This window comes from Hyaena hyaena, unplaced genomic scaffold, assembly GCF_003009895.1.
Source record: "Hyaena hyaena isolate Hyena2069 unplaced genomic scaffold, ASM300989v1 scaffold_70, whole genome shotgun sequence".
NCBI lineage: Eukaryota > Metazoa > Chordata > Mammalia > Carnivora > Hyaenidae > Hyaena > Hyaena hyaena.
In genome coordinates this window covers 2,872,720-2,899,198 of record NW_024080701.1, presented here as the reverse complement: position 1 = coordinate 2,899,198, position 26,479 = coordinate 2,872,720, and the positions used below count along the sequence as shown (strand labels likewise).

The 26,479-nt window shown below is 41.9% G+C and overlaps 1 protein-coding gene across 3 annotated transcripts in view; it reads right to left on the bottom strand.

Annotated features, from left to right (window-relative positions):
• The window catches only part of CAPN3 (calpain 3), a 47,908-nt gene extending 24,648 nt beyond the window's left edge, over nt 1-23,260 (bottom strand). For all 3 annotated transcript variants that reach the window (XM_039232743.1, XM_039232742.1, XM_039232744.1), the window contains exon 1: nt 22,375-23,260. In XM_039232743.1, the coding sequence (XP_039088674.1) occupies nt 22,375-22,683 (309 nt within the window). In that variant the 5' untranslated portion in view covers nt 22,684-23,260. The remainder of the gene's footprint in view (nt 1-22,374) is intronic.
• Nucleotides 23,261-26,479: the final 3,219 nt, after the last annotated feature.

Genomic DNA, 26,479 nt, shown 5'->3' with positions numbered 1-26,479 from the left:
TTCAGATAAGGAAACCAGGGCTCAGAGAGGTTAAGAAACTTGCCCAAGGACACACAGCTAGTAAGTGGTGGAAGCCAGAAACATGTTACTTTTCCCATTGTTCTATATCATTCCCACACACTGACATACTGTCTGAGTAAGGATGTACTTTAGGAATTAGATCAGTATCATTATTGTCACAGCTTTGGGAAGGGACAACGGAAAGCATGGATCTTTTTTCTTCTTCTTCTTCTTTTTTTAACGTTTATTTATTTTTGAGAGAGAAAGACAGAGCATGAGCAGGGGAGGGGTAGAGAGAGAGAGGGAGACACAGAATACAAAACAGGCTCCAGGCTCTGAACTATCAACACAAAGCCTGACGTGGGGCTTGAACCCACCAGCTGTGAGGTCATGACCTGAACTGAAGTCAGATGCTCAACTGACTAAGCCACCCAGGCGCCCTTCTTCTTCTTCTTCTTTTTTTTTCTATGCCAGGAAAATAGGTGCAGGAGGGAAAATAAAATTCTTTATTCTCAAGAAGTGGTAACAGATATTTAGTCACATTACATCCCAGGGTCTGTAGGACTTGATAGCTGAGGAGAGCAGAAAGCAAATTTATTGTGGGCCTTGTAGGTGTCCTGGTCAGCTGAGGGTACATTTCTTTACTCAAGCTAACCCCATAGGGCACCACTGGCCCCATTAGTTTCCAAATTCAGGTACTACAGATTATGTGCAGCCCAACTGAGGCCAACAGAGGGCGCTCTTGTTTTTTCTTTCAATGTCTTGTGCTTTGTTTTTTTCTAAAATTTTGAAATAATTGTAGATTTTTTGTTTTGGTTTTAACACCATTCTTCAGAGGCTTAAGAAGTCTTGCTATCCCTATGACAAAGCTCTCGCTCTCTCTCTCTGTCTCTCCTTCTGTGTGTGCGTGTGTGTCTCTCCTCATTCCTGCCCCATCACAACTCTGTACACCAAAGTGAGTTGAAGCTCCTTGTACACCCAGATCTCTCCCTCCTACTAGATGGAATGTCTTGCTTAGACCACACCACATGCACCTCCCATCTGAAACTCTTAATGCAATGAAAGGATAAATCAAGGTTTATTCTTACAAAGGATACCTATAAGAGAATAAGATGGTGGCAATAGGAATGGAGGTAAAACTCTGAATATAGCTGAAAATAGTTTTGACTTGGGAACCAAGTAAATTTTTACATAATTAAAAGCCAAAGTTAAAGGAAAGACAATTTTATTTTATTATTATTATTTTTTTTTAATTTCTAGGAGAGAGAGAGAGAGAGACAGCATGAGCAGGGGAGGGTCAGAGAGAGAGAGAGAGTCACAGACTGAAACAGGCTCCAGGCTCTGAGCTCGCAGTCAGCACAGAGCCTGACGCGGGGCTCGAACCCATGAACCGCGAGATCATGACCTAAGCGAAAGTCGGACGTTTAACCGACTAAGCCACCCAGGCGCTCCAGGAAAGACAATTTTAAAAAGCAGCCTGTAGGGGTTGCCTGGGTGGCTCAGTCAGTTAAGCGTCTCACTCTTGATTTCAGCTTAGGTCATGATCTCATGGTCATGAAATTGAGCCCCATGTCAGGCTACATGTTGGACATAGAGCCTGTGTGGGATTCTCTCTCTCCCCGCCCTTCTCCCACTCACACACAAGTGTGTGTTCTCTTTCTCTCTCAAAAGTAAATAAGATAAACATTATATTTTTAAAAAGCAGACTGTAAAAGCTGAAAGCAAATTGAAGCAAAGGAACCTAACTGCAAATTAAGTTGGTGGCATGACCACACACATAAAAAGAATTCTTTCAAGGGACTTAAAATGTAACATTTTGACTCTTTTTCCCTTTTGGGATATATCCTAAGGTCAAAAACCCAAGCCATAAAGAAATATGAACCATAAGAAATAATAATGTTATTACTTCAAAACTTTGACACGTACTGTATGATAAATAAGAACTTACATTAATGTCCTTAGGAACCAAGTTTTTTTTAGCATTAAAGAAAATATGTAAAGTTATAAAATCGAACAACTTAAGTAACAGCTGTGCAATATTAGAATTGAACTGGATATATAAACATCATTCAGAGTTTATTTTTTGTCTAAGAAAATAGTCCCCATTTCTCTGCACTAAAAACAAACAAGGAGCTCTCTTCCCCCATAACAACCCCCCCAAACTAGAAGCAATAACAATTTACCTTCCTCTTAAAATGAAGCCAAGTAAGGTATAGTGGACATGTTTTCTGATCTCCCCATTATTGATTAACACATAGTCTGTAAGTTATATGTATTATACACTGTATTCCTACAATAAGGCAAGGATGCTTTTTTAGAGAGAGATAGCAAGGTGGGGAGAGGAGCAGAGGGAAGGAGAGAGAATCTGCACTGAGCAAAGAGCCTGACACAGAGCTTGATCCCACGACCCTTGGGATCATGACCTGAGCTAAAATCAAGACTCTAATGCTCAACCAGCTGAACCATGCTGGCACCCCAGAAAGAAGAAAATATTATTAAGAAAATCATAAGGGAGGGATGCCTACATTGCTCAGTTGGTTAAGTGCCTGACTTTGGCTCAGGTCATGATCTCATGGTCTGTGGGTCTATGGGTTCAAGCCCCACGTCGGGTTGTACTGACAGCTCAGAGTCTGGAGCCTGCTTCGGACTCTGTGTCTCCCACTCTTTCTCTCTCTCAGTAATAAATAAATAAACCTAAAAAATTATTTTAAAAAAAAGAGAAGAAAATCACAAGGGAGAGAAAATACATTTACGGTGCTGTACTAGATTACCAAAAAACAAAACAAAACAAAATCCATGTGTAGGTGGGCCTGGGCAGTTGAAACTTGTGTTGTTCAAGGGGCAACTGTACATTCTTCTGCTAGAGCTGCTAAAGCTGGTAGAATGTTAGTCTGAAGCTGCTTGTGGCATCTTTGCCCCATTGTAAAGTTAGTCTGCTTGAGAATAAAGCCAACTCAGAGGAAACAGATGTAGATGGGGGGGGGCAGAAGAGGGAGGTGATAACAGATAAACAGACAATAGATAGATCTATAGATAGATATCATTAGGGACTGTGTCTTGATGGCATGTTTCCGGGGCTAGATTCAAGTGTGTCTAAATCCAGCATCACTCTTGAACACTTGGATTATATGAGCTTTTTTTTCTTTTTCTTTTCCTTCCTTCCTTCCTTCCTTCCTTCCTTCCTTCCTTCCTTCCTTCCTTCCTTCTTTCTTTCTTTCTTTCTTTCTTTCTTTCTTTCTTTCTTTCTTTCTTTCCTTCTTTCCTTCTTTCCTTCTTTCCTTCTTTCCTTCTTTCCTTCTTTCCTTCTTTCTTTCTTTCTGCCAGTTTGAGCTTGGTACTCTGTTACTGGCCAGCTGAGACCCTTGATTGACTACTACTATATTTTTTGTCCCTGTTAGAAGGAATGTATTATATGTGACTCAAATACGAGACTTTTAGCTACATTTTTTAGTTGTTACAGGTGTAGCTACTTCTTGGGATTATAAATTCAGAAGCACTCTTCATCCTCCCACTGCCCACCAATTCCAGGGCTGACTACTTGGAAAGGCAGCAGCAACTACCCTGGTCTCTCTCACATCTGTTTGGAGGCCCAGGTATTTGGGTGGAGTTACAGTTTTTGTAATAGTAGATTCCCCAGCATATCACATCTACCTTCAACACCACCTCAGCTAAATTCACCAAACATTAATTGAACTCCCAAGTATGTACAGAACTGGGGGAATTAAGGGTATCATAAAAATGGGAAATCATCCCTGCCTGCCCTCCATGAAATGCACAGCCTAGAGACACTTAATTGTTTGTTCTCATAAGAGATGTCTCTTTAGAGAGGGTCAGTTACCAAGCTTACTGAAGGTTAATTCATAACAAAGCTCTGATTTGCCTAGATAGCCCCTCCCTACCACCTGCTGCTTCTCTCCTTACTTATAAACCCTGTGTCAGTAGCCCTTACAGTATCTGAGACCTGTTAGGTTGGTTGATATGAACAAAGGGTAAATGGTGCCAGCTCTGTCACTTTAGCTTGGGGGCCTAAGATTGCCAGCTATTTCTTTGGCTATAATTTAGGTTGGGGACTGGATCTGTCAAATATGGAGTCCCAGCAATGAGCAACAGATGACCATTTCCTCAGTTCTTTTTTTTTTTTTTTTTAATGTTTTATTTATTTCTGAGAGAGAGAGAGACATTGTGAGCAGGGAAGGGTCAGAGAGAGAGGGAGACACAGAATCTGAAGCAGGCTCCAGGCTCTGAGCTAGCTGTCAGCATCAAGCCCGATGCAGGGCTTGAACCCACGAACCATGAGATCATGACCTGAACTGAAGTCAGATGCCCAACCAACTGAGCCACCCAGGCACCCCGCATTTCCTCAGTTCTTGGGTACTGTGGTTCACACAGCGACTTGAAACTTTTATTGTATACCTTCCCTGCAGTAAAACATTTTGAATGTGCAACCCTATGTAAGTATTCTTAGTGGTTTAAATTATATATGTGTGTATTGATTGTCCTAACATATACTGTGTATTACAAAATACACCAGAACATACACTTAAAAGGTTGTGCTAAAATAGATCTATATGGAGGATTTCTGGTTTAGTTCCAATATCTAACGGTCCTGGAAGTTATCACTCTTGTCCTTACCACAAGAAAAAACTGAGCAAACTGACTTTGCTGGGACTCATCAGGGAACTGAGGTTGCACAGCAACCCACCACCCTCAAATATGGCACAAGTGAAACCAGAAAGTGACAGCCGAGACTGCTTACCCGGAGAGGAGGCTGCTGGAGCTGTAAAGTGGTGAGAGCACGCAACTAGTCATTTTGATGAATTTTTGGGAGCCGAGTGTGGACTAGCATCAGAGTGAGAAACTTCTGGAGGCCACAGTCTTGGGACAAGCTACCCTCCTTCATATATACATTCATGATTTTAACCTCCAAAAATGCCACCAAGTTCTTGTGGTGAAGATCTAAGAAAGATCCTCCTTAAAAAGGCTTTTCCAGAGTCTTACCTAAGTTGGGGAAGGGCATTGCTCCCTGTACAGCCCTTCTCCAAGCTTCCTTTCTCACCTAAGAATGGAAAAATGCTATACCAATGGGGAAATGTGTATGAAGGCAACATCCCAGAGACATAGGCCCATTGAAAGACAGAGATTTAGTCATTAAGTTAATGAACATTTCTCTTCCTCACCTTAACAGAGCTTCAGTATAATAACAGCAACTTACAGCTAAAGATCTTCAAGGTGCAAACACTGAGAGGGAGACTTAGGAAAGCCCAAAGGCAAGAGGAGTGCGAGGTGGGGGTAAAATAAAAATACTAGAGGAATTTGAAGCCTCTGACACCTGCAGCCATAGGAACCATCAAACACAGCACAGTTCCTAGTCAGCTTAACATAACTCCTCCTGCCGAAGGCTTATTTATCTCAGTTCTTATTACCTAAAACGACATGTCTGGCTTTCAGCAAAAAATTAGAAAGTGTGCCAAAAGGCAAGCAAAAATAGTCTGAACAGAGAAAGCAAGCATCAGAACTAGATTCTGATGTGACACAGATGTCGAAATCACCAGGCAGGAATCGTTAGTAGTAACTATGATGAATACTTAAAGAAGTATGATGGGAGGGGCGCCTGCGTGGCTTAGTCAGTTAAGCGTCCGACTTTCACTTAGGTCATGATCTCGCGGTTCGTGGGTTCGAGCCCCGCGTAGGGCTCTGTGCTGACTGTCAGCTCGGAGCCTGGAGCCTATTTCAGAGTCTGTGTCTCCCTCTCTCTCTCCCCAAAATAAATACACATTAAAAATTAAAAAAATATAAAGATCCAACAAAGTTAGAAGGAGTTTGGAGGCTCAGAGTTAATTTTCTAAGAGGAATCACTCCTCTCAACCATAACTGTGTCTTCAGATCTGCTGTAGCCAAAGGAGATAAACCATGATTCTGAAAACAGCCAGTGTAAGCAGGGAGATTCATCATTCGTCCCGCCTGTGACGGACGGTAAGTCNCGTAGGGCTCTGTGCTGACTGTCAGCTCGGAGCCTGGAGCCTATTTCAGAGTCTGTGTCTCCCTCTCTCTCTGACCCTTCCCTGCTCACGCTGTCTCTCTCTCTCTCTCTCCTAGAAATTAAAAAAAAAAAAAAAAAGAAGTATGATGGGAAAAGTAGATAATGAGCAAGAAAAGATGGGTGATATAAGCAAGGAGACGGAAACTCTGAGAAAGAATAAAAAAGAAATGATGTAAATGAAAAAACACAATAACATGTATTTGATGCGCTCATCAATAAGCTGGACACAGATAAGGGACAAAGCAGTGAGGTCGGAGGTAAGCCAATAGGAACTTCCCGAAGTGAAGTACAAAGAGAAAAAAACAATGAAAAACAAAACAACGACAACTCCCCCCCCAAAACATCCAAAAACTATGGAAAACTTATATATATGCTCTACTTATGCATACTTGGAATATCAGAGGAAAAGAAAGAATAGAGCAGAAGAAATATTTGAAGTAATAATGGAGGAGAAATTTCTCAAAGACAGATACCAAATCACAGATCCAGGAAGCTCAAAGAACATGAAATGGCATAAGTGATAGCAAAATACAACTACACAAAACTACTACACTTAGGCATGTCATATTCTAACTGCAAATAACCAAAGGCAAAAAAAAAATCTTGAAATAAGTCAAGAGGGGACAAATTTCTTTCCTGTAGATGAACAAAGATAATAATTATAGCAGACTTCAGAAGCCATGCACGTAAGGAAGACTGGATAGAAATATTTAAATTGATGAAAGAAAATCCCACCAAGCTAGAATTCTATATGCAAGAAATTATCTTTCAAAGCCGAGGGAGAAATAAAGACTTTCTCAGACAAATAAAACCAGAGAGAATTTATTGCCTGCAAGAAATGTTAAAAGAAGTGCTTCAGGGAGAAGAAAAATGGTATAGGTCAGAAAACTTGACCTACATAAAAAAGAGTATTAGAGAAGGAATAAATTAAGGTAGAATAAAACTTTTATTTTTCTTATGAATTGAAAGATAACTTTGTTTAAAGTAATAATTATAATGTGTTGAGTAATCATAGCATGTGAATAGATGAATGAAGGGAAGGAAGGGGGAATGGGACATTTTCTATTATAAGTTGTTAGACTGCATATATGATGGCATAGTGTTGTTTGAAGGTGGAATTAGATTAGTTGTAAATGTATTGGAAATGGTAGCATAACCAACTACTAAGATTAAAAAGTATAATTGATACACTTAAGAGAGAACATAAAATGGACTCATATGGAATATTAAATTATTAGAAAAGGGGAGAGGGGAGAAACAAAGAACAGTTCTACCAGAAAACAGTTACAAGCATGGTAGATAGGAATCCAGCTATTTCATAATCACTGAAATGCTAATGGTCTAAGTATACCAATTAAAAAATAGAGATTGTGAGCATGGATCAAAAAAGAGACCCGACTATATGTTGTCTACAAGAAACTAGAGAAGGATGCACCATGCTAACACTAATCAAAGGCAAGGTGGAGTCGTCGTGTTAATTTCAGACAAAGCCGACTTCGTAACAGAGAATATTAGAGACAGAGTTGCATCACATAATGATAAAGGAGTCACTTTACCAAGAAAACACACCATCCTAAATGTGCATGCACCACATTGCATTGTAAGAAGTCTGGCTGCTCAGCATAGACCTTTCTGTTTAAACAGAAGCGGCATGTCCCTAATGTACCAGCCTTAGGTGAAAGGTTCAGAAGGCGTCTCCAGCCTCCCACGGCCTCCTATTTCTTAACTGCTCACCACTTTCCATGGAACTCTCCTTGAAACTGTGAGCCTCCGTGTTCTCAGCCACTCCATTCTCTCATCCCCAGAATAACTGCTCTCAAGAAGCCTTGATAATTATGCTTTACTATTTTACAATTAATAGAACCAGCTCATTGGCTCTCTTAAAACTATTTACAGGCTCAGGGACCTCTAAAGGGTTATAATAACCTCTAGTTCAGGAATAGAAAATAACATCTCCCATTTCAGGAGGAAGCAGAAAGGTATTCTGGGGGCACATGGGTGAGAGAACCTTGATAAGCCACTTGCTCAGATTGTGGATCCTTGGCCTCTGGCTCTGACGACCTGACCTCTTGTCCCCAAGGGCTGTCTCCTGAAGCCCCGTCCCTCCCATCCCTACCTTTGGCCTTTTCCACGTGATGGCCTTCATCTTGGTTTTCTGGCTCAGCTCATGGGAGCCCAGGGCCTGAACACCTGCTGGGAACACACAGTCTTCAAAGAGGCACTTCTGAGCTAGGCACCGTCGTCTGAGAACAACAAAATCCTGCCCCTCATACTTGAGGGGCTGTGTGACGGTGCCCTCTCCATTTCTCCTGTCTCTCTCCCGAATCACGCGGTCACAGAAAAATCCTGGCAGCAGGTAGGGCATGGTGACCGCTCAGGGAGTGGAGCTGGGCCTTCACTGTGGCCTCTCTCCCACTGCGCCCTCAGTCCAGGCCTAATCCTCCCGTGAATGGGCCGGAGCCTATATAGCTCCTCCACCCTCAGCAGCGCGATGCAAATGAACACAGCCCAGAGAAAGGCCATGGTCAGAGTCAGCAGCTTTGGCTGGAGGCCCCTGAGCCCACGGTCAAGGGGCAACACCATGCCAGTCAGAGAGGGAGCCAGCAAGGGGAGTGAGAGAGCCAGGGACAGTCCCAGGACAGGCCATAATGGCCTGTAGACTTTCAGTGTACTTCCATCAGCCTTGCTGGAATTCTTTCTTTAAAAAGCAAAAATACAGTTACCAAGAGGCTTACCCTGCCTCAGCAAAAGGCATTCATGCCTTTGACACTGGCAGCCAACGGGATATAGTATGGGGCCTTCGAAACATGCTGTATACACTAATCCTATACAGGCTGCTGAATGCATAGAAGGAATCTGCTCCAAGCCATTGTCTGAGGTTAATGAAGCCTTCATTCTCCTGATGTCCCTGCCCCATCCCCCCAAAGACCTTGACTGGCCATTCAGGGACTCTAATCTGTGAAGGGTACGTAACTCGACCCTGGTAGAGTAGGCCCCCTGGTAACAAACAGACATCCACGGTTACAACTTCAGGATCTTTGAGGCGGAGAATGTGGGAGGGGAAGGAAGGATAAATGTGTTTGTCAGAATTATATCGACAAGAAAGCCCAGCTTTTTCAAAGCCTCGCCATGCTTCAGTGGGCAACTCAGTGCGAGAGCTGGGAGCTGATGCAGGTGGACGCTTGCGCCTGGCAGCCTGCCCACTAGCAGGGTGCTGTCCCCATCCAGTCCCTGGCTCCTGCCACCCTGCATCTACCCTGGGCTTTTCCAAGTGTGGTCTTTGGACTACCTGCATCAGGATCACCGGGGTTGCTGGTTTACCATGCAGATTCCCAGGATTCACCATAGGCTTAAGGATACAAATATTCTTGGTAGGGAGTCTGGGACTCTTCGGTTTAAAGAAGCACCCAGGAGATTTTCATGTCTCCTAGGGTGTGAAACCATGATGTTAGCATTACAGAGTACTGTCATAGCTCAAAATAATTTCTGAGGTCGGGTTTTTTTTTTTTTTTTTACCAAATCATTGTATTTTATTCCGTTTAGACATGAACAAAGTTTTAAAAAAATCAAACAGTACAAAAGGTACACAGAGGAATAGCAGTCTCTTGCCCTGTAAATCCCTCTCCTCAGAGACAGCCACTTTTAATTCTTGTAGCAATTTCTTTTGGTATTTACCACTATATTTCTAAAAAATATCCTTGTATTATTACTTTTTAGTTTATTATTTTTAGAAAGTATTGGCAGAATTCCTATTTTGGTGAATGAGATGGAGACTTCTCACATTAAGCTCTGCCCACCATCTTCCCAAAATAGTAATGTCATGAAGTTTGGTAAAATGAAAACTCACTATTTACTTGAGTATAATGAAGTGACCATTGTTTACTTCTTAGCCAAGTGCTATGCTGTTTTACATTTCCTTTCTGTATGAATGTTTTATTTCCTCTTATCCTTTATAATTTTCTGATTTTCTCTGTATTGATCAATGCTTTTCCTCGGCAGCAGTTTTCCAAATACTTAAACTTGTCAGATAACCTAGCAGTTCCATTGCTCTCCCACCACGGCATTCCTCTGCAGCCTGGTTCTCCCATATAGACGGGACTGGCTGTCCTCTACGTCCAGAGTGGTGGCTTGGGACAGACTGTGCCCTTCTGGTGCCCTTCCACTTCCCGGATCTTAACGCTTCTTTGGTTTACTCCTTCATTGGATTGGCAGACAACTTGGAGCTTCCTAAGAAAGGGTGCACGGGAGGTAAGTGGCCTCGGTCCTTGCCCATCTAAGTCTGTTTTCTACTTTGGCACATGATTGAAAATTTGGCTAGGTATCTTGGGTTGAAAAGCATTTTCCTTTCAGATTTTTTAAGGCATGGCTTCATTGCTTCTAGCATCTGGTGTTGTGAGAAGTATGGTGCGATTCTGATGAACATTCCTTTGTATGTGACCTATCTTTTCCCTCTAAAAGATTTTAGCGTTTTCTACCCTTCCCTCTTACTTCTTCCATTCCCAATTTCAAAGCCACATTTATGTGCCTTGGTATGAGTTTTGGTTTTTTGTTTTTGTTTTTTTAATTCTTTGTGCTGAGCACTCATTGAATTCTTTCAATATAGAGATTTTGTCCTCAGTTTAGGAATATTCTTAGGTTATTTCTTTGACATTTCTCTCCCTTTCAATTATTTCCTTCCTTCCTTCCCTCCTTCCTCTCTTTCTCTCTCCCAGCCTCCTTCCTTCCTTTTCATGAAATTTCTAAAACTCAGATGTTAAACCTCCTCTAATTTTATTGTATTTTCCAATTTTTGTTTGTTCTACATCCTAGATTTCCTTGATTTTATATTTTAGCCCTGCTATTAAAAAATGTAAATTTACACTCTCATAGTTTTCTACTTTATGTTATGAAAAACCTCAGACTTACAGAAAAGTTTAAAGAATGGACACCCATATAGTTTACATCTAGATTCAACAGCTGTTAACATTTTGCCATCTTTGTTTTACCGATCTATAGATGTATATATAGATCTTATTTTTCGCTGAGCCATTTGAAAGAATGTTGACACTATCATGACACTCCACACCTAAATACTTAGAGGTATACTTAGGATACAGCAGGCATCTCCTAAGGACAAGAGCACTTTCCTACTGACTTGAATGCCATTATCACTAAGAAAATTAACTGTTATTCTCTAATATTATCCAAAATCTAAATCCACATGCTAATTTCTTCAGTTGTTCCACAAATGTCCTTTATAGTTGCTTTTTTTTGGAACCAGAATCCAATTAAGGTTGAAGTGAGCATTAGTGAACTGGAAGGGAGATCAGAAGAAATCATCTAGAATATCACAAAGAGAATCAAAGAGATGGGAAATTTTTTAAAAAGAAAGAAAAAAAGTTTAAGCTATATGAGGGCTAGAGCAAGGTAAGTTCAGCATATATCTAATTGGAGTTCCAGAAGAAGATAATAGAAAATATGGAAAGAATTAATATTCTAAGAAAGTTTCTACAGTTAATCAGTGACTCCAATCCACAGATTCAGGAATCCCAATGAATACTAAGCAGGAAAGATGCAGAAATATCTGTTGAAACACATCATAGTGATATTGCAGAATACCAGAGACAGCAAGATCTTAAAAGCAGTCAGAGAGAAAAGGCAGATGGCCTATTAAGGGACACCAATTAGAATGATTGTGAATTTCAGCAAGAATGTAAGTCAAAAGACGTAAGTCAAAAGTAAGTAATGATTCTCATTACTATGAGAATCAGCCTGGGACTGATTACCCAGGAAAACTATTTCATGAGTGAGAGCAAATTTTGTACAAATAAAAATTGAGAATGCTTACTACAAATAGATTCTCACTAGAGAAACTGCTAAACAAGATACTTTAGGAAAAAGCAGAATTATTCTAGAAGAAAAAGTCTAAGACTCAAGAAGGAACAGTAAACGTTCCAAAGAAATTGGTAAACGTGCGTAAAATTTTGACTGTTTAGAAAAATATAATATTTTCCACTTTTTAAGGTTGAAAAATCAATATAGAGCTAAAATTCTGAGCACCAATGACAGATTAGTTGGGAGTGGAATATTTGGAGTCATAGTGCCTTATGGTCTTCATATTGTTTATGAGGAAGATAAAACTATTGATCAACCTCAGGCTTTGTCAGGATGAAACATGTTAAATATTTAGGGCAACCATTAAAACAAACAGAAATAGTGAATAACATCTGAACTCGTAGAAAGAAAAAAAAAAGAGAAAACACTTTTAATATATTTTTAGAAGAGTGTAAAGAAGAAAAAAGTAATATTTAAAAAGCAATGCCTTGGGGTACCTGGGTGGCTCAGTCGGTCGAGCGTCTGACTTCGGCTCAGGTCATGATCTCACAGTCTGTGGGTTCGAGCCCCACGTCGGGCTCTGTGCTGACAGCTAGCTCAGAGCCTGGAGCCTGTTTCAGATTCTGTGTCTCCCTCTCTCTCTGACCCTTCCCTGCTCATGCTGTCTCTCTCTCTTAGAAATAAATAAAAAACATTTAAAAATTAAAAAAAAAATAAAAAGCAATGCCAGCAGAAAGGTTATGGTTAAGATGATAGTAATAAGTCCAATATAGATTGATGTTCATAATCAATGTAAATGGATTAAACCTTCAGTTAAAAGACAAAGGTTTTCAGATTGCATTTAAAAAAGACTCTAAGCAGTTTATAAGAAACACACCCAAGAAATTAGAACATAGAAATCTATAGCAAGTCTATTCAACAGCGAAGCAGCTAAGATTAAGTTCTCTTTAAAATTAAGAGCCAGGTCTCTCTATGGGGCGCCTGGGTGGCTTAGTCGGTTAAGCGTCCGACTTTCGCTTAGGTCATGATCTTGCGGTTCGTGGGTTCGAGCCCCGCGTCGGGCTCTGTGCTGACTGCCAGCTCAGAGCCTGGAGCCTGTTTCAGTCTGTGACTCCCTCTCTCTCTGACCCTCCCCTGCTCATGCTCTCTCTCTCTCTCCTAGAAATAAATAAAATATTTAAAAAAAAAAAAAAAAAAGAGCCAGGTCTCTCTGACCCTCCCCTGTTCATGCTGTCTCTCTCTCTCAAAATAAATAAAACATTAAAAAATTAAAAAAATAAAATAAAAAAGAGGTGCCTGGGTGGCTCAGTCAATTAAGCATCTGACTTCGGTTCAGGTCAAATTAAGAGCCAGGGACTCCTGGGCGGCTCAGTCCAACTGTTATGTCCAACTCTTGATTTTGGCTCAGGTCAAGATCTCATAATTTTTGAGTTTGAGCCCTGCTTTGTTGGGCTCTGTGCTAACAACACAGAGCCTGCTTGGGATTCTCTCACTCCCTCTCTCTCTACCCCTCCCCCACATATGCTCTCTCAAAAATAAATACAATTTAAAAAATTAAAAAATAAAATTGGGAGTCAGACAGTTTCCATTATCTTCCTTTATGCTGGAGGGTTTCGCCAGTGCAATAAAAGAGGAATTACGTTGCTGAATACAGTTGTGCATAATGTACCAGGCAGCCCTGTCATTATTTACAAATGACCTAACTATCTATATGGAAATGGAATCTACAGAGAAATAACTTGGGGTCTTCAAATGGTTAGAATTACTAAGAGTTTAGGAAATACACTGGATATAAGATAAAAGTTAAATGCATGTTATACCTGAGATATTGAGTACAATTTTAAGAAAGATGCCCTTTATAAAAATAGCAGCAAAATCAAAAGATGCCTAGGAAGAAATCTGACAAAGGATGTTCAAGACCTGTATAGAGAAAATTATAAAAGAATTTCATTGAAAGATACTAACGGAGACCCATTTAAACGGAGAGACGTCTCTTCTCCACAAATAGGACGACTCAATATTGTCAGGATGTGCATTATTTCCAGGTCGATTCAATGCAATCTCAGTAAAAATCTCAACAGAATTTTTTGTGGAACTCAATATCCTGATTCTGAAATTTGAATGGAAAGGCAAGGAGCCAGATATAGTTAAAACAATATTGAAGAAGAAAAACAAGTTGGAAGGACTGCCTCTACTGAATGTCAGGACTTACTGGTACAAGGTGTGGAGTTGGCACAAAGACAGACCGATGCACACCAGTGAAACATGGTAAAGGGTGCAGAGACACACCCACATATTGGTAGACATTTGACACAGTGGCATTACATAACAGCAGAGAAAGGATTTAAAAAGATAAAACTATCCATATGGAAAAACAACAAAATGTGATCCCTATCTTATATATGAAAAATCTCTAGATGGATTACAGACCCAAATATAAAGGCAGAAAAAGTAAGTTTCTAAATGTTAATAAAGGAGTGCCCTGGGTGGCTCAGTTGGTTAAGCATCCAACTCTTGATTTTGGCTCAGGTCATGATCTCGTGATTTGTGAGACCGAGCTCTGCCCCTGTGCTGACAGTGGCAGAGCCTGCTTGGGATTCTCTCTCTCCTCTCCTGCTCTCATGTTCTCAAACACCCTCTCTCTTTCAAATCAGTAAACATTTAAAAAATGATAATAAAGAAGAATGACTTTGGTTTAGGAAAAACTTTCTTAACAGAACATAGAAAGCACTAACCATATAGGAAAAAATAATAAATTAAAAATTAATTTAGAACTTTTAATTAAGAATTTTTTTAATGTTTTATTTATTTCTAGGAGAGAGAGAGAGACAGCGTGAACAGGGGAGGGTCAGAGAGAGAGGGAGTCACAGACTGAAACAGGCTCCAGGCTCTGAGCTGGCAGTCAGCACAGAGCCTGACGCGGGGCTCGAACCCACGAACCGTGAGATCATGACCTAAGCGAAAGTCGGACGCTAAATCGACTAAGTCACCCAGGCGCTCCTAATTAAGAATTTTTAAAATAGGTGCTTGTGTCTCAGTCAGTTAAGATTCTGACTTTGGTTCAGGTCATGATCTTGAGGCTTCTGAGTTAGATGAGACCCGCACTGGGCTCTCTGCGACAGCTCAGAGCCTAGAGCCTGCTTCGGGTTCTGTGTCTCCCTCTCTCTGCCCCTCCCCTGCTCCAACTCTGTCTCTCTCTCAAATATAAATAAACATTAAAAAATTTTTAAAAAAAGAATTAAAAAAACTCTTAAGAGAGTGATAAGACAAGTCACAAAGTGAGAGAAGATATTTATAGCACATCTAACCAAGAAACAATCAGTATCCAAAGAATGCCTACAATTCAAGTTGAAAAAGGCAACTCAATAGAAAAATTAGCAAAGGCATGTATTTCATGGGCATCAAGATAACACATAGTCAAGAAATACAGGAATGTGTGAAAAGATGCTCTGCCCCATTCATAATCAGGGAAATGCAACTTTTCATATATTTCTTGACTATTTCTGCTCCCACCCCCTATTTTCACTATTTTACTGCTATACTATTTTAGCTTCTTCTGTATGATGTCCAGAGCTTTATCCTCATCACGGCCCTCAGGAGGAGCTGTTGTCTTGTGGAATATGAGGGGAGGCAGTCCTAATTATTTATTGAATTGTCACTTTCCCCAGAACTTATGCTCCCACACTCCAGCACGGTGCCATCATGATTCTCTGCTGAGTAAAGAGAGGGCTGGCTCCCAAATGGGTACCACATTTTACCTTTGAATTACCATCATCATTATTTGTTGACTCATCATGCTAATATGTCATTTACAACATCTCATTTAATCCTTACGACAACTCTATGCAAGTTAGATTTTCATATTCCTTTCACAGATGAGGAAACTGAGAAACTGAGACCCAAAATGGTCAGTAACCTGCCTGAGGTCACCCTGTTGAGAGGTGGAGCTGGGATTTGAATCGAGTTTGTCTGACTTGAAAGCCTGTGCTTTCCCCAGCACTGTGCTGTGCTCCTGTCCTTTGCTGCCTCTGCTCAGAGTAATTGCTCCCTTACCTTGAGCACCTACCAAGACTTTAAGGTTTCTAGCTCAGAACGGCCACGTGCTGAGAATAATATGTCCCTTATAAGCAGAACATCTTTCATGCATTCATGTATTCTTGTTCTTTTGTTCCTTGCTGTTCACGAAATACCTGTCTTTTGCTAATTTTTCTATTGAGTTTGTCTTTTTCAACTTGAATCGCAGGCATTCATTCTTTGGATAGTGATTGCTTATTGGTCAGATGTGCTATCAATATCTTCTCCCACCTCATGAATTGCCTTTTCACTCTCTTAAGAGTATTTCTTAATTTAAACTTTTAAACATTCTGTTTTTGTGACTTGCTAGTGGCAGAGCCAGAGTCCACCTGCAGGTATATCTGGCTCTAAATTTAGTGTTTTTTTTTTTTAATGTTTATATATTTTTGAGAGAGAGGGAGAGAGAGAGAGAGAGCACGAACAAGGGAAGGACAGAGGGACAGAGGATCTAAAGAGGGCTCTGCACTGGTAGCGGAGAGACAGATGTGAGGCTAGAACTCATAAACCATGAGATTATGACCTGAGCCAAAGTTGGATGCTCAACTCCCAGGCACCCCTAAATTTAGTTTCCTTAACTCCTCTGCATGATGCCCTCAGGTCTTCCTCTTTGTGTCTAGCCCAGTGATCCCACTTCTCTTGAAACTGTCTGACAGAAGGTGACACCTCTAAATCAGATTACAAGCGGACCTCCTGCGGAGCTGGGTTCACCAGAAAGATACGTAATATCCCTGAAAGGAGAAGCTGTGTGACCAGGGACTGAGCCCTCAGCCCTGGAACAGAGGGCTCACTGTACACACAGCCTGGGGTTTCCTGTAGTTCTGTTTCTTCCCTCTTCTTCCACACCACAGGGAGTAATTTTATTTTATGCCAACCTAGGGTTTCTTCTTTTTAGAGTTGAGTAGTGCAGTCCAGGTGACCCTCCCGCCCCCCGCCCCGGCTGGGAATATACACGTGAAGAGTGTTAGTTATGCAGGCGATGGGGCACATGGAACGGGTGTGAATAATGAGACTCGGCTGTGATTCCTATGTTCTCTGCATTCTTAAATATCACAGCTTCAAATAATACCCTAGTAAGGGTATGATTAGCAGGAAACATTGCAACATGTTTTGTTTTGTTTTGTTTTGTTTTGTTGATGTTTATTTATTTTTGACAGAGAGAGAGAGAGACAGAACATGAGCAGGGGAGGGGCAGAGAGGGAAGGATACACAGAATCCAGAGCAGCTCCAGGCTCTGAGCTGTCAGCACAGAGCCCAACTTGGAGCTCCAACTCACAAACTGTGAGATCCTGACCAGAGACAAAGTCGGACGCTTAACCAACTGAACCACCCAGGCACCCCACATTGCAACATGTTTTAATTCGTTACAGTCATGACTTTTTTGAATTAGTGTTTTCATATCCTTTGGGCACATACCCAGTAGTGTGATTGTTGGATCATAAGGTAGGTCTATTTTTAACTTTTTGAGGAACCTCCATTCTGTTTTCCCCAGTGACTTTACCATGTGTCAGCTTCTTGTAAGCAGAGCACTCCCCAGGTGTTAGCTGGGGCCTCACAGTTCCTTAGAGATCTTGAACCCTCACTTCATAGCCTCCGAGAGGGCAGAGCCTCCTCCCCTCACCAGAGTTCAGTGGGTTCCTGGCAGTTTGCTTCTGGATGCCTCTCTTTTCCCACTCCTGTGCTTTCCACACTCCGACTTCCGGGTGTGTTGGCTCATACTGCCTGTGTAACTCAAGACACTAACTTCCCCTTTTACCAAAAAGTTACTTTTTACTTGCCTCAGGCATTTTGCAAGTTCATGAGTAAAGATGTCTTTGAGCGTCAGGTCAAGCGGAGGAAGGACACTGGGGTGTGTGGCCTGCTCTGTTGCTTCCCCCCCACCCCCCCACTTTGGTTTCTGTTCTAGCTCCCTCTTGTAAATGAACTAGCATTTTCCCTCTCTTTTTTTCCCCCACTAAACAATCATATCCCTTCTAGAGAGAAATTATTCTTTCTGTAATTATAAGAATCTTCCCAATTTTTCCTTAGGAGTTTTCCTCATGAAGAGTAAAGCTAGAGTCTGCCATGTTAAGGATTCACATTTTGTTAAGCATGCTTGGCTAAATATCTGTAAAAAAAAAAAAAAAAAAATCAGATAATTTTGTAGTGGTTAATGGCTTCACTTGAAAAAGGTAGTGATTTATTTATTATTATTTTGGGCTTTTTCTTTGTACTGAAGTAGAATTAACATACAGTGTTATATCAGTTTCGGGTATACAGCATATTGATTCAACAATTCTATACATTACTCAGTGTTGACCTTGTTAAGTGTAGTCACCATCTGTCATCAAACAGCATTATTACAGTCTTATTGACTATATCCGCTATGTTGTACTTTTTACCTCCCTGACTTACTTATAACGGGAAGTTTTTACTCCCTAATCCCCTTTATTTCACCCATTCCCCAATCCACTTCCCCTAGTAGCTACCAGTTTGTTGTCCATATTTAAGAGCCTTTCCGTTTGTGTGTCTCTTTGCTTGTTCATTTGTTTTGTCTCTTAGGTTCCACATTTTTGGGGGAAATTATTCAGTATTTGTTTTTCTCTGTCTGACTTATGTCACTTAGCATTATGCTCTCTAGGTCCATCCATGTTGTTGCAAATGGAAGATTTCATTCTTTTTTATGCCTGACTGGTAGTCCATTGTATATACCACATATATATACCACATCTTCCTTATCCATTTATCTATTGATAGACACTTGAGTTGCTTCCATATCTTGGCTATTGTAAATAATGCTGCAATAAACATAGGGGTGCATGTATCTTTTCAAATTAGTGCTTTTGTTTTCTTTGGATAAATATCCAGTAGTGGAATTACTGGATCATATGGTATTTCTGTTTTTAATTTTTTTATTAAAAATTTTTTTTTAATAGTTTATTTATTTTGAGACAGAGAGAGACAGAGCAGGAGTGGGAGAGGGATAGAGAGAGAGAGGGAGACACAGAGTCTGAAACAGGCTCAGGGCTCTGCACTGTCAGCACAGAGCCTGATGTGGGGCTTGAACCCACGAACCGTGAGATCATGACCTGAGCCGAAGTTGGACACTTAACCGACTGAGCCACCCAGGCACCCCTGCTTTTAATGTTTTGAGGAACCTGTTTTCCATAGTGGCTGCACCAATTTGCATTCTTAACACGAGTGCACAAGGGTTCTTTTCTCTCCACATCCTCACCAACATTTGTTATTTATTGTCTTTTATATCTTAGCCTTTCTGACAAAGTGATATCTCATTGGTTTTGATTTGCATTGCCGTGATGAAATTAGGCAAGAGTAATCTGTTTCCCAGAGGCCCTATTCTAGAACCCCATTCTCTTCTGTCCAGGGGTCTGTCATCAAAAAAATATTTGGCTTAGCATTTGGGAAGTGTTTTATGGTTGATTTGTTTGCTTTCTGATTCTAGAAATAGATCATGAAAAGAAGGGCAAGAAGAATCAGGTAGTTTGGCCTGAAGACACAATGCATGAAGCTCCACAGTAGAAGAGGAAAGGCAGTGAGGTAGCATGGGTAGGCGAGTGAGAAGAGATCATAGGTATGCCTGGAGAGGTGGCCCGGGTGTCTTTTCTTTCAAGAAGGTAAGGCTGAAAATGCAGCATCATCTTAACTTGAATCATAGCTGGCCTGAATAAGTCTCTCCTTATCACCACCAGCACCACCACCATCATCTAACTGTAACAAGTAATACTTGGTTATGAAGAAAAATTCAGATTGGCTTCCAATGATTTCATGCCTCTGATAGTAGAGGCAGGAAAGTTCTTTCATAGGACATAGTCTCCTCTTCAGACTGCTCAAACCTGGCAAAGGTCACTACATCTATGGAACGCATGGAAAACTTACATTTCCAAGAAGTGCTTCATACTTCGGGAAGTTCTGGAATCATTTCACTCTTTGATTTTAGTCAACTTGTGTGATTGCCCTTTCTGTACTTTAATCACTTCACCTGTATGTGAGGGGGTGTTGGTAGTGGAAGCATAGTTGGAAACAGACAGGTCTTCTGGTGCCCCCAGTGTCACACTGACGATGGCAGTGTAAGTTTTAGGATTGAAGTAGTGCCTAGAGTGTATAGACCCTCATAATATTTTTATCAAAATGCAAGTATAGCTTTTAAGAGTAAAAGCCACCAATAATTTCACTAAAAGCAGTATTTGTAAGTTTTTTTTTTTTTTAATTTTGTTTTGGTTTTGGTTTTGTTTCTTCTCTGTAGTAGTATTAGAAAAGGCTTTTAGGAACCCCCAGGCTTGGAATGCTGGGCTGTCCTTTTCTCTTGGTGGTCAATGCCCTCAGATGTGAGTTTTCATTAACCACCAGCAGCTGAGTACCCACCGTGGGCCTGGCCCTTCTCTGACTACAGGGGTCCAGCAGTGAATAGGAATGGGTACTGTTCTCATCAGATAGGGAACAGACATGTGAAAGCTTGGAGGAAGTGACACCTGAGCACGGGAGAGAGGGTGAGGAGGAGCAAATCAGATAAAAAACAAGAGCATTCCACTTTTCACGCATATGTGGAACTTGAGAAACTTAACAGAAGACATGGAGGGAAAGGAGGGGGAAAGGGAAAATTGTTACAAACAGAGAGGGAGGGAGGTAAACCATAAGAGACTCTTAAATACAAACTGAGAACAAACTGAGGGATGAGTGGGGGATGGGAGAGAGGGGAAAATGGGTATGGGTACTGAGGAGGGCACTTACTGGGATGAGCACAGGATGTTGTATGTAAGAGATGAACCATGGGAATCTACCCCCAAACCAAGAGCACACTGTATACACTGTATGTTAGCCAACTTGACAATAAATTATATTAACAAACAAACAAAAACAAACAAACATAAAAAAAACCAGGGGCATTCCAGAAAGACAGAGAGCATGAGCAAAGGCCCTGAGGTGTGAGGAGACTTGGAACGCCAGGAGCAGCTGAATGTGTCAGGGTCCAGGGGAGAGAGTGCCTGCCTGAGAAGGGCCAATAGCTCAGCTGAGGAGTTTGGAGTTATCCTGAAGGCATGGGGGAGGGGAGAACCGGTGTCACTGAAGACATTTCAGCAGGGCGGGGACATATCCCAGTGCTCTGGCAGCAGGGCAGTGACTGGGCTGGAGAATGAAGTTCTTTCCAGTCCTTTCTTCTAAACTGAGGATACTCAGGATAGTCCCAGGCCTAACTGCAGAGCTACCAGGAAAGGAAAGGAGCCCTTGGGGAACCCAGGGGCTGAGAACAGGGTTGTTGGATATTTGATCTCGGGTGAGTAAGAAAAACATGGCTAATGAATAGCAATGAATAGCACACGGCCTCTGTCACTTGATTAAGTTAATGAATGGCTGGGGGGGGAGGGGCAGGCACCTGGGTGGCTCAGTTGATTAAGTGTCCAACTTCTGCTCAGTTCATGATCTCACGGTTTGTGGGTTCGCGCCTTGTGTCGGGCTCTGTGCTGACAGCTAGTTCAGAGCCTGGAGCCTGTCTTCGGAGTCTGTGACTCCTTCTCTCTGACCCTCTTCTGTTCATGCTGTCTCTGTCTCTCAAAAATAAATAAGACATTAAAAAAATTAAAAAAAAAAAGATCTCCTCAGGGAAGGTTAGTTCTCCTCACCTTTTGAGCCCAGGGTATCCAGAACACTCTCTCCTGACAGCCTTCCCTTCAGGACTCTAGGCTCCAGGAGAGCAGGACTTTCTGTCTTTCTTACCCACAGCTGTCTCCCCAGTTGCTTGCCTGCATTCCTGCTCTAGCAATGCCCAATATTTCTAGAATTAAGGACAGGAGTCATATGAATGGTCTGATCAGAGAAGGGAGGCAGGGGGATATGTGTTTCTTTCTGGCGGATGACTGTAAATGAAACCCAGAGGCTGGAAGAGTTACCTACAGAGAAAGGGTTTTATTCTAGGCTGCCATGCATGCTCTGGGTGTACTTCCCTCCGTGTGCCTTTATTTTCTCATGTGAGAGGCGGAGTATGTGGATGAAGCCAAATGCTAGGATTTCTCCTTCTAATCCTAACACTCTATGCATGAAAAAGTGGTCTTTGGCAGCTCCTCTCCTCTTTCCAGGGCTTCTCTGTTGCAGAAAGTCATGGCTGCTGGCAGACTAAAGATGTCATTCGTTGTGATTTTAGCCCTAAAAATGGAAGAACTCTTATACTTTTTGTTTGTTTGCTTTGTTCTGGGAAAGGGATATTTACTTGTATAGGATGAATTACACTAGGTTCGAATTACTTTTATAGAAAGAAAGATGTTTTTCAGGAAAAGAGAGCAAGAGAGTGAGAATGGGCTGGGCCTCAGCCAAGGGCAGAACCCTGGGGAGCCGCTGCCAGGACCCTTCCCCCAGCGCCCATGTGCACCCGCGGAGCTGCAGCTGCGGGGAGGTGCTGAGTGGGAGGATTTCTAAGGAGGGGAAAAAGCCCAACAGGCATCCAGCAAGCTACTCACCGGAGGTCTCTTCCAGATGAACTGGATGGGAAACTTCTGGCTGTAAAAGAGAGAGGTCTCATCCGGTGGGAACTCGGGATCCAGATAAAGAACCTTCTTTTCTAGACACTTCTTGTGAAGCTGCTCAAATGTCTTCTCTTTCACTCCAATAATGGGAAAATTGCGGCTGATGATGGCTGAGTAGATGCCACTTGGGTTTGTGCCCCCCGCCTCGGTGGTCTTGCCTTGGTCCGGCTGGGGAATCGGTCCCGGGGACCTGGGCTCAGCCCCTGTCCGTGGGGCCACAGATGCACTAATGACGGTTGGCATGGCAGGCAAATTTGGAAGGAAAAGGTTTTTTAAAGAAAACGAGATACAGCTACCTTCAAGGAAAGGAAGCCACGGCAAAGGGGAAGTTGGAGTGATTCTGTCATCTGAGAGAAAAATGTCCGCATCCAAATTCAGAGTTCAAAGCCCATCCAGAAGGTCATCCAGCTTATGTCCATCTTAAAAGCTGAGCTGTGATCCCAAAGAAATAGGTTTTCCTGAGAAAGGAGCACTAAAGGGTTTCTGCAGGAGGGTTTACCTGGGGGCTCCTACCAGCAAGAAGCATGCCAGAGGGAGAGAGGGAGAGAGAGAGTGAGGGCTGTGTTTCAGTGGCCTGAAGAAGCTTGAGCCAGGAAAACTAAAAATAGGCATGAAGAAACATTATGAGTATGAGAGCAAGAGAGGCTATGTGCAGCCAGACTACGTGGTGGACAGAGAAGGACCTGGATAGGGACATTTCCGTGCTGTCATTAAATGCTGGTGTTGTCAGGAAATGAAAGGGGAATATTTGAGGAAGTTGAACACTGAAAATTAGCAAAGCACTGCTGATGCGTTATTGAATCGGCTCCTATATAGATCATCAAACTATCAGCCACCGAATGAATGGAGAACAATATCAAAGAAAAGGTAGCCAGGCTGAATGTGAGACACTGAATTCTAGGAGAATATTCTAGATATTTTTGAGAACATAATTTTTAGTTCCTAAATCTCTAGGATACCAACATTCTTCAGTTGGGTTTGGCATCTCTTCTAGAATGTTATAGTGTCAGCGTTCAGTGGAACTGTCTGGGTGGAAAATGCCACTCAGCAGAGTCCCCAGTTGAGAAGAATCCCTGTCTCTTCTTGCCCACTTGACCTAGACACCTCTCGTCTCTCCCCACCTCCCCAAATAATCACTGGACCAAATTTGCTACAAAAAGTGCACCTGAGTGTGGACTATGCAGGCACACATTAGGCATCTGAGTCAAGATGGAGACGGAACTGGACTGAATCAGGTTGCCTGTCAAGTCTTAGGGGAGGTCATTCCAGAAACAGTTGGTATCAGGGCTCTTGGATAAGAGCACTAGAGGCTATGAGAGAAGGTGGGAAAAGACAGCTGAAATAGGGAGTACTACAAGGCTCACGGTGGCCGGGTTTGCAGCTTTGAGGAGCCCTGTGTCAGGAGCTGCTTGTAGGGACCATCAGCCTATCCTCCTGTCCCCTAAGAAAATGCCCAAGGACCTTGACTACCTTGGAGAGGCAGGAAAGGGGAGGGCAGCCTGAAGGCTGACTGCCCAGCTTCAAAGCCTAGGCTTGCTGCTTGCTGGCTGTGCCTATGTAAGTTTTAGGTGAGTTACCTCTTCCTTTCTTCTTGTGTCTCAGTTTTCAGTTTTCTCACCTTTAGAGTGGGTATGTGGATAGTCATTCTGTTATTGAGTTATCATAAAAATTAAACAATTTTATGTAAGACATTTAAGATAGTGCTAAGATTGATTGTCTTAAGCACTCAATAAATGTTGTTATTAGAGGTGACCCCAATTGGATGTTGCTTTGGGGTTAGATCAGGTTGAATTATAGTCAGTCAGCGTTCAGTCTATGAGCATTTATTTACTGAATAGCTTCCATGTGTCCTGCCCTGGGATAGGTGCAGTCTGCCCAACATCACATGGTCATAGCATCTCTGGTCAGAGGTATGCCTATCTGCCTGCACTAAACAAGCCTCTAAAAACATTTACTTCTGGTCTTAAACTCCCCAGTGGCATGGAAAGCAAAGTGGGGGAATTTCCTTTCTCCACAAATGCTTGAGTCCCAGCCCACTGCTCTATACCCTGAAATTCATAGTACCCACCCACATTTTATTGTTTCTTATTAAGCTTTCCATCTGCCCACAAGGCCGTAAACTCTGGGCCCCCATTCCACTCTCAGAGTTAAGCAGATAGAAAGCTCTTAATAAATATGTGTTGTATATCTGTTGAATGAAATTTCCCTCTGTGAGGAGAAATTTCTTACCCATTGTATTGCTTTGCTAATGTAATCCAAGTTTCTTGGCTGATTTGCCCCTGATATTGGAGCTGTCTCTGGGCCACACATTTGCTGACCTTTGGCTGTCTAACCAAGTAACTTAGTGACTCAGATGAGAATGTGATGAGATGAACCTATTGTCAGAGCGGGATGGGAATATCAAACACACAGAGGGCGAGGTGCTATTCACTTTGCTCTATCAATCGCTGTGGATGAAGCCCCCTCTCAGATTAGCAGGTCCAAATACATGGTTTATTCGGCTGCCTCATGCCATCAGGGAAAACTCCAATCTGAGCCCAAGAACAAAGGGCAGATAACGCACAGCTGCACATTTCGATTCCCAGAAGGCTCATCAAGGATAGAGAACTAACTTTTATGACATATTTCAGACAACATCATGTGATATCTAAGGTTGGAATGGTTTCTGCTGCACCCACAAAGCCAACCAATGGCTCTGTGTCACTGTCTTCTCCATCAATAAATATTTCTTTGATTCAACTCTATTGGAAGAAATGCATTTGTTTTAACACCCATCATTCATTGTCTATTGTGAGCTAGCCACTTCATATCGTTTTAAAAACTTTTAATTTAATTTAATTTAATTTAATTTTTTTTTTACAAATAGTTTATTGTCAAATTAGTTTCCACATAACACTCAGTGCTCATCCCCACAAGTGTCCTCCTCCATGCCCATCTCCCCCTCCCCCCCCACATCCATCCGTCCTCAGTTTTTGTCAGCATTCAAGAGTCTCTCATGGTTTGCCTCTCTCCCTTTCCCCCACCATTTCCGCCCTTCTTCTCCCCCTTGTTCCTCCGTCAAGTTCCTCCTAATCCTCCTTTACGTGCAAACATATGATATTTGTCCTTCTCTGCCTGACTTATTTCGCTCAGCATAACACCCTCAAGGTCCATCCATGTTGCTACACATGGCCAGATTTCATTTTTTCTCATTGCCATGTAGTATTCCATGGTATAGATAAACCACATCTTCTTGATCCATTCATCTGTTGATGGACACTTAGGCTCTTTCCATGGTTTAGCTATTGTGGAGAGTGCTGCTATGAACATTGGGGTCCATGTGCTCCTATGCCTCAGCATTTCTGTATCCCTTGGGCAAATTCCTAGCAGTGCTATTGCTGGATCCTAGGGGAGTTCTATTGTTGGTTTCCTGAGGAACCTCCACACTGTTTTCCAGAGGGGCTGTACCAGTTTACATTCCCACCAACGGTGTAGGAGGGTGCCCGTTTCTCCACATCCTCGCCAGCATCTAGAGTTCTCTGATTGGCTCATTTTAGCCACTCTGACTGGCGTGAGGTGGTATCTCAGTGTGGTTTTGATTTGTATTTCCCTGATGAGGAGCGATGCTGAGCATTGTTAAAACTTTTAATTTAAAAAAAAAAAAACTTTTAATTTTAAAGTAATTTTAGATTTACAAAAGAGTTGCAGGATAGTACAGAGTTTCTGTGTACCTTTCACCCAGCTTCCCCAGTGTTCACACCTCATGTAACCATCATACAATGATCAAAACTAAGAAATTAATGTTGGTAAATTACAAGACATATTTTGATTTGATAGTGTTTCCACAAACAGGTTTTGGTTTTTTCTCCTCTTCTGTTACAGGATCTGATCCAAGATCCTGTGCTGCACTGTAATGTCTCCTCAGTGTCTTCCAGTCTCAGGTTCCACAGTCTTTGTCTCTCATGACTTGCTACTTTTGAAGAGGATTTGGCAGGTACATTGTAGAATGTCCCTCAATGTGAGTTTGATCTTTTTCATATGATTAGACTGAGGTTGTGGA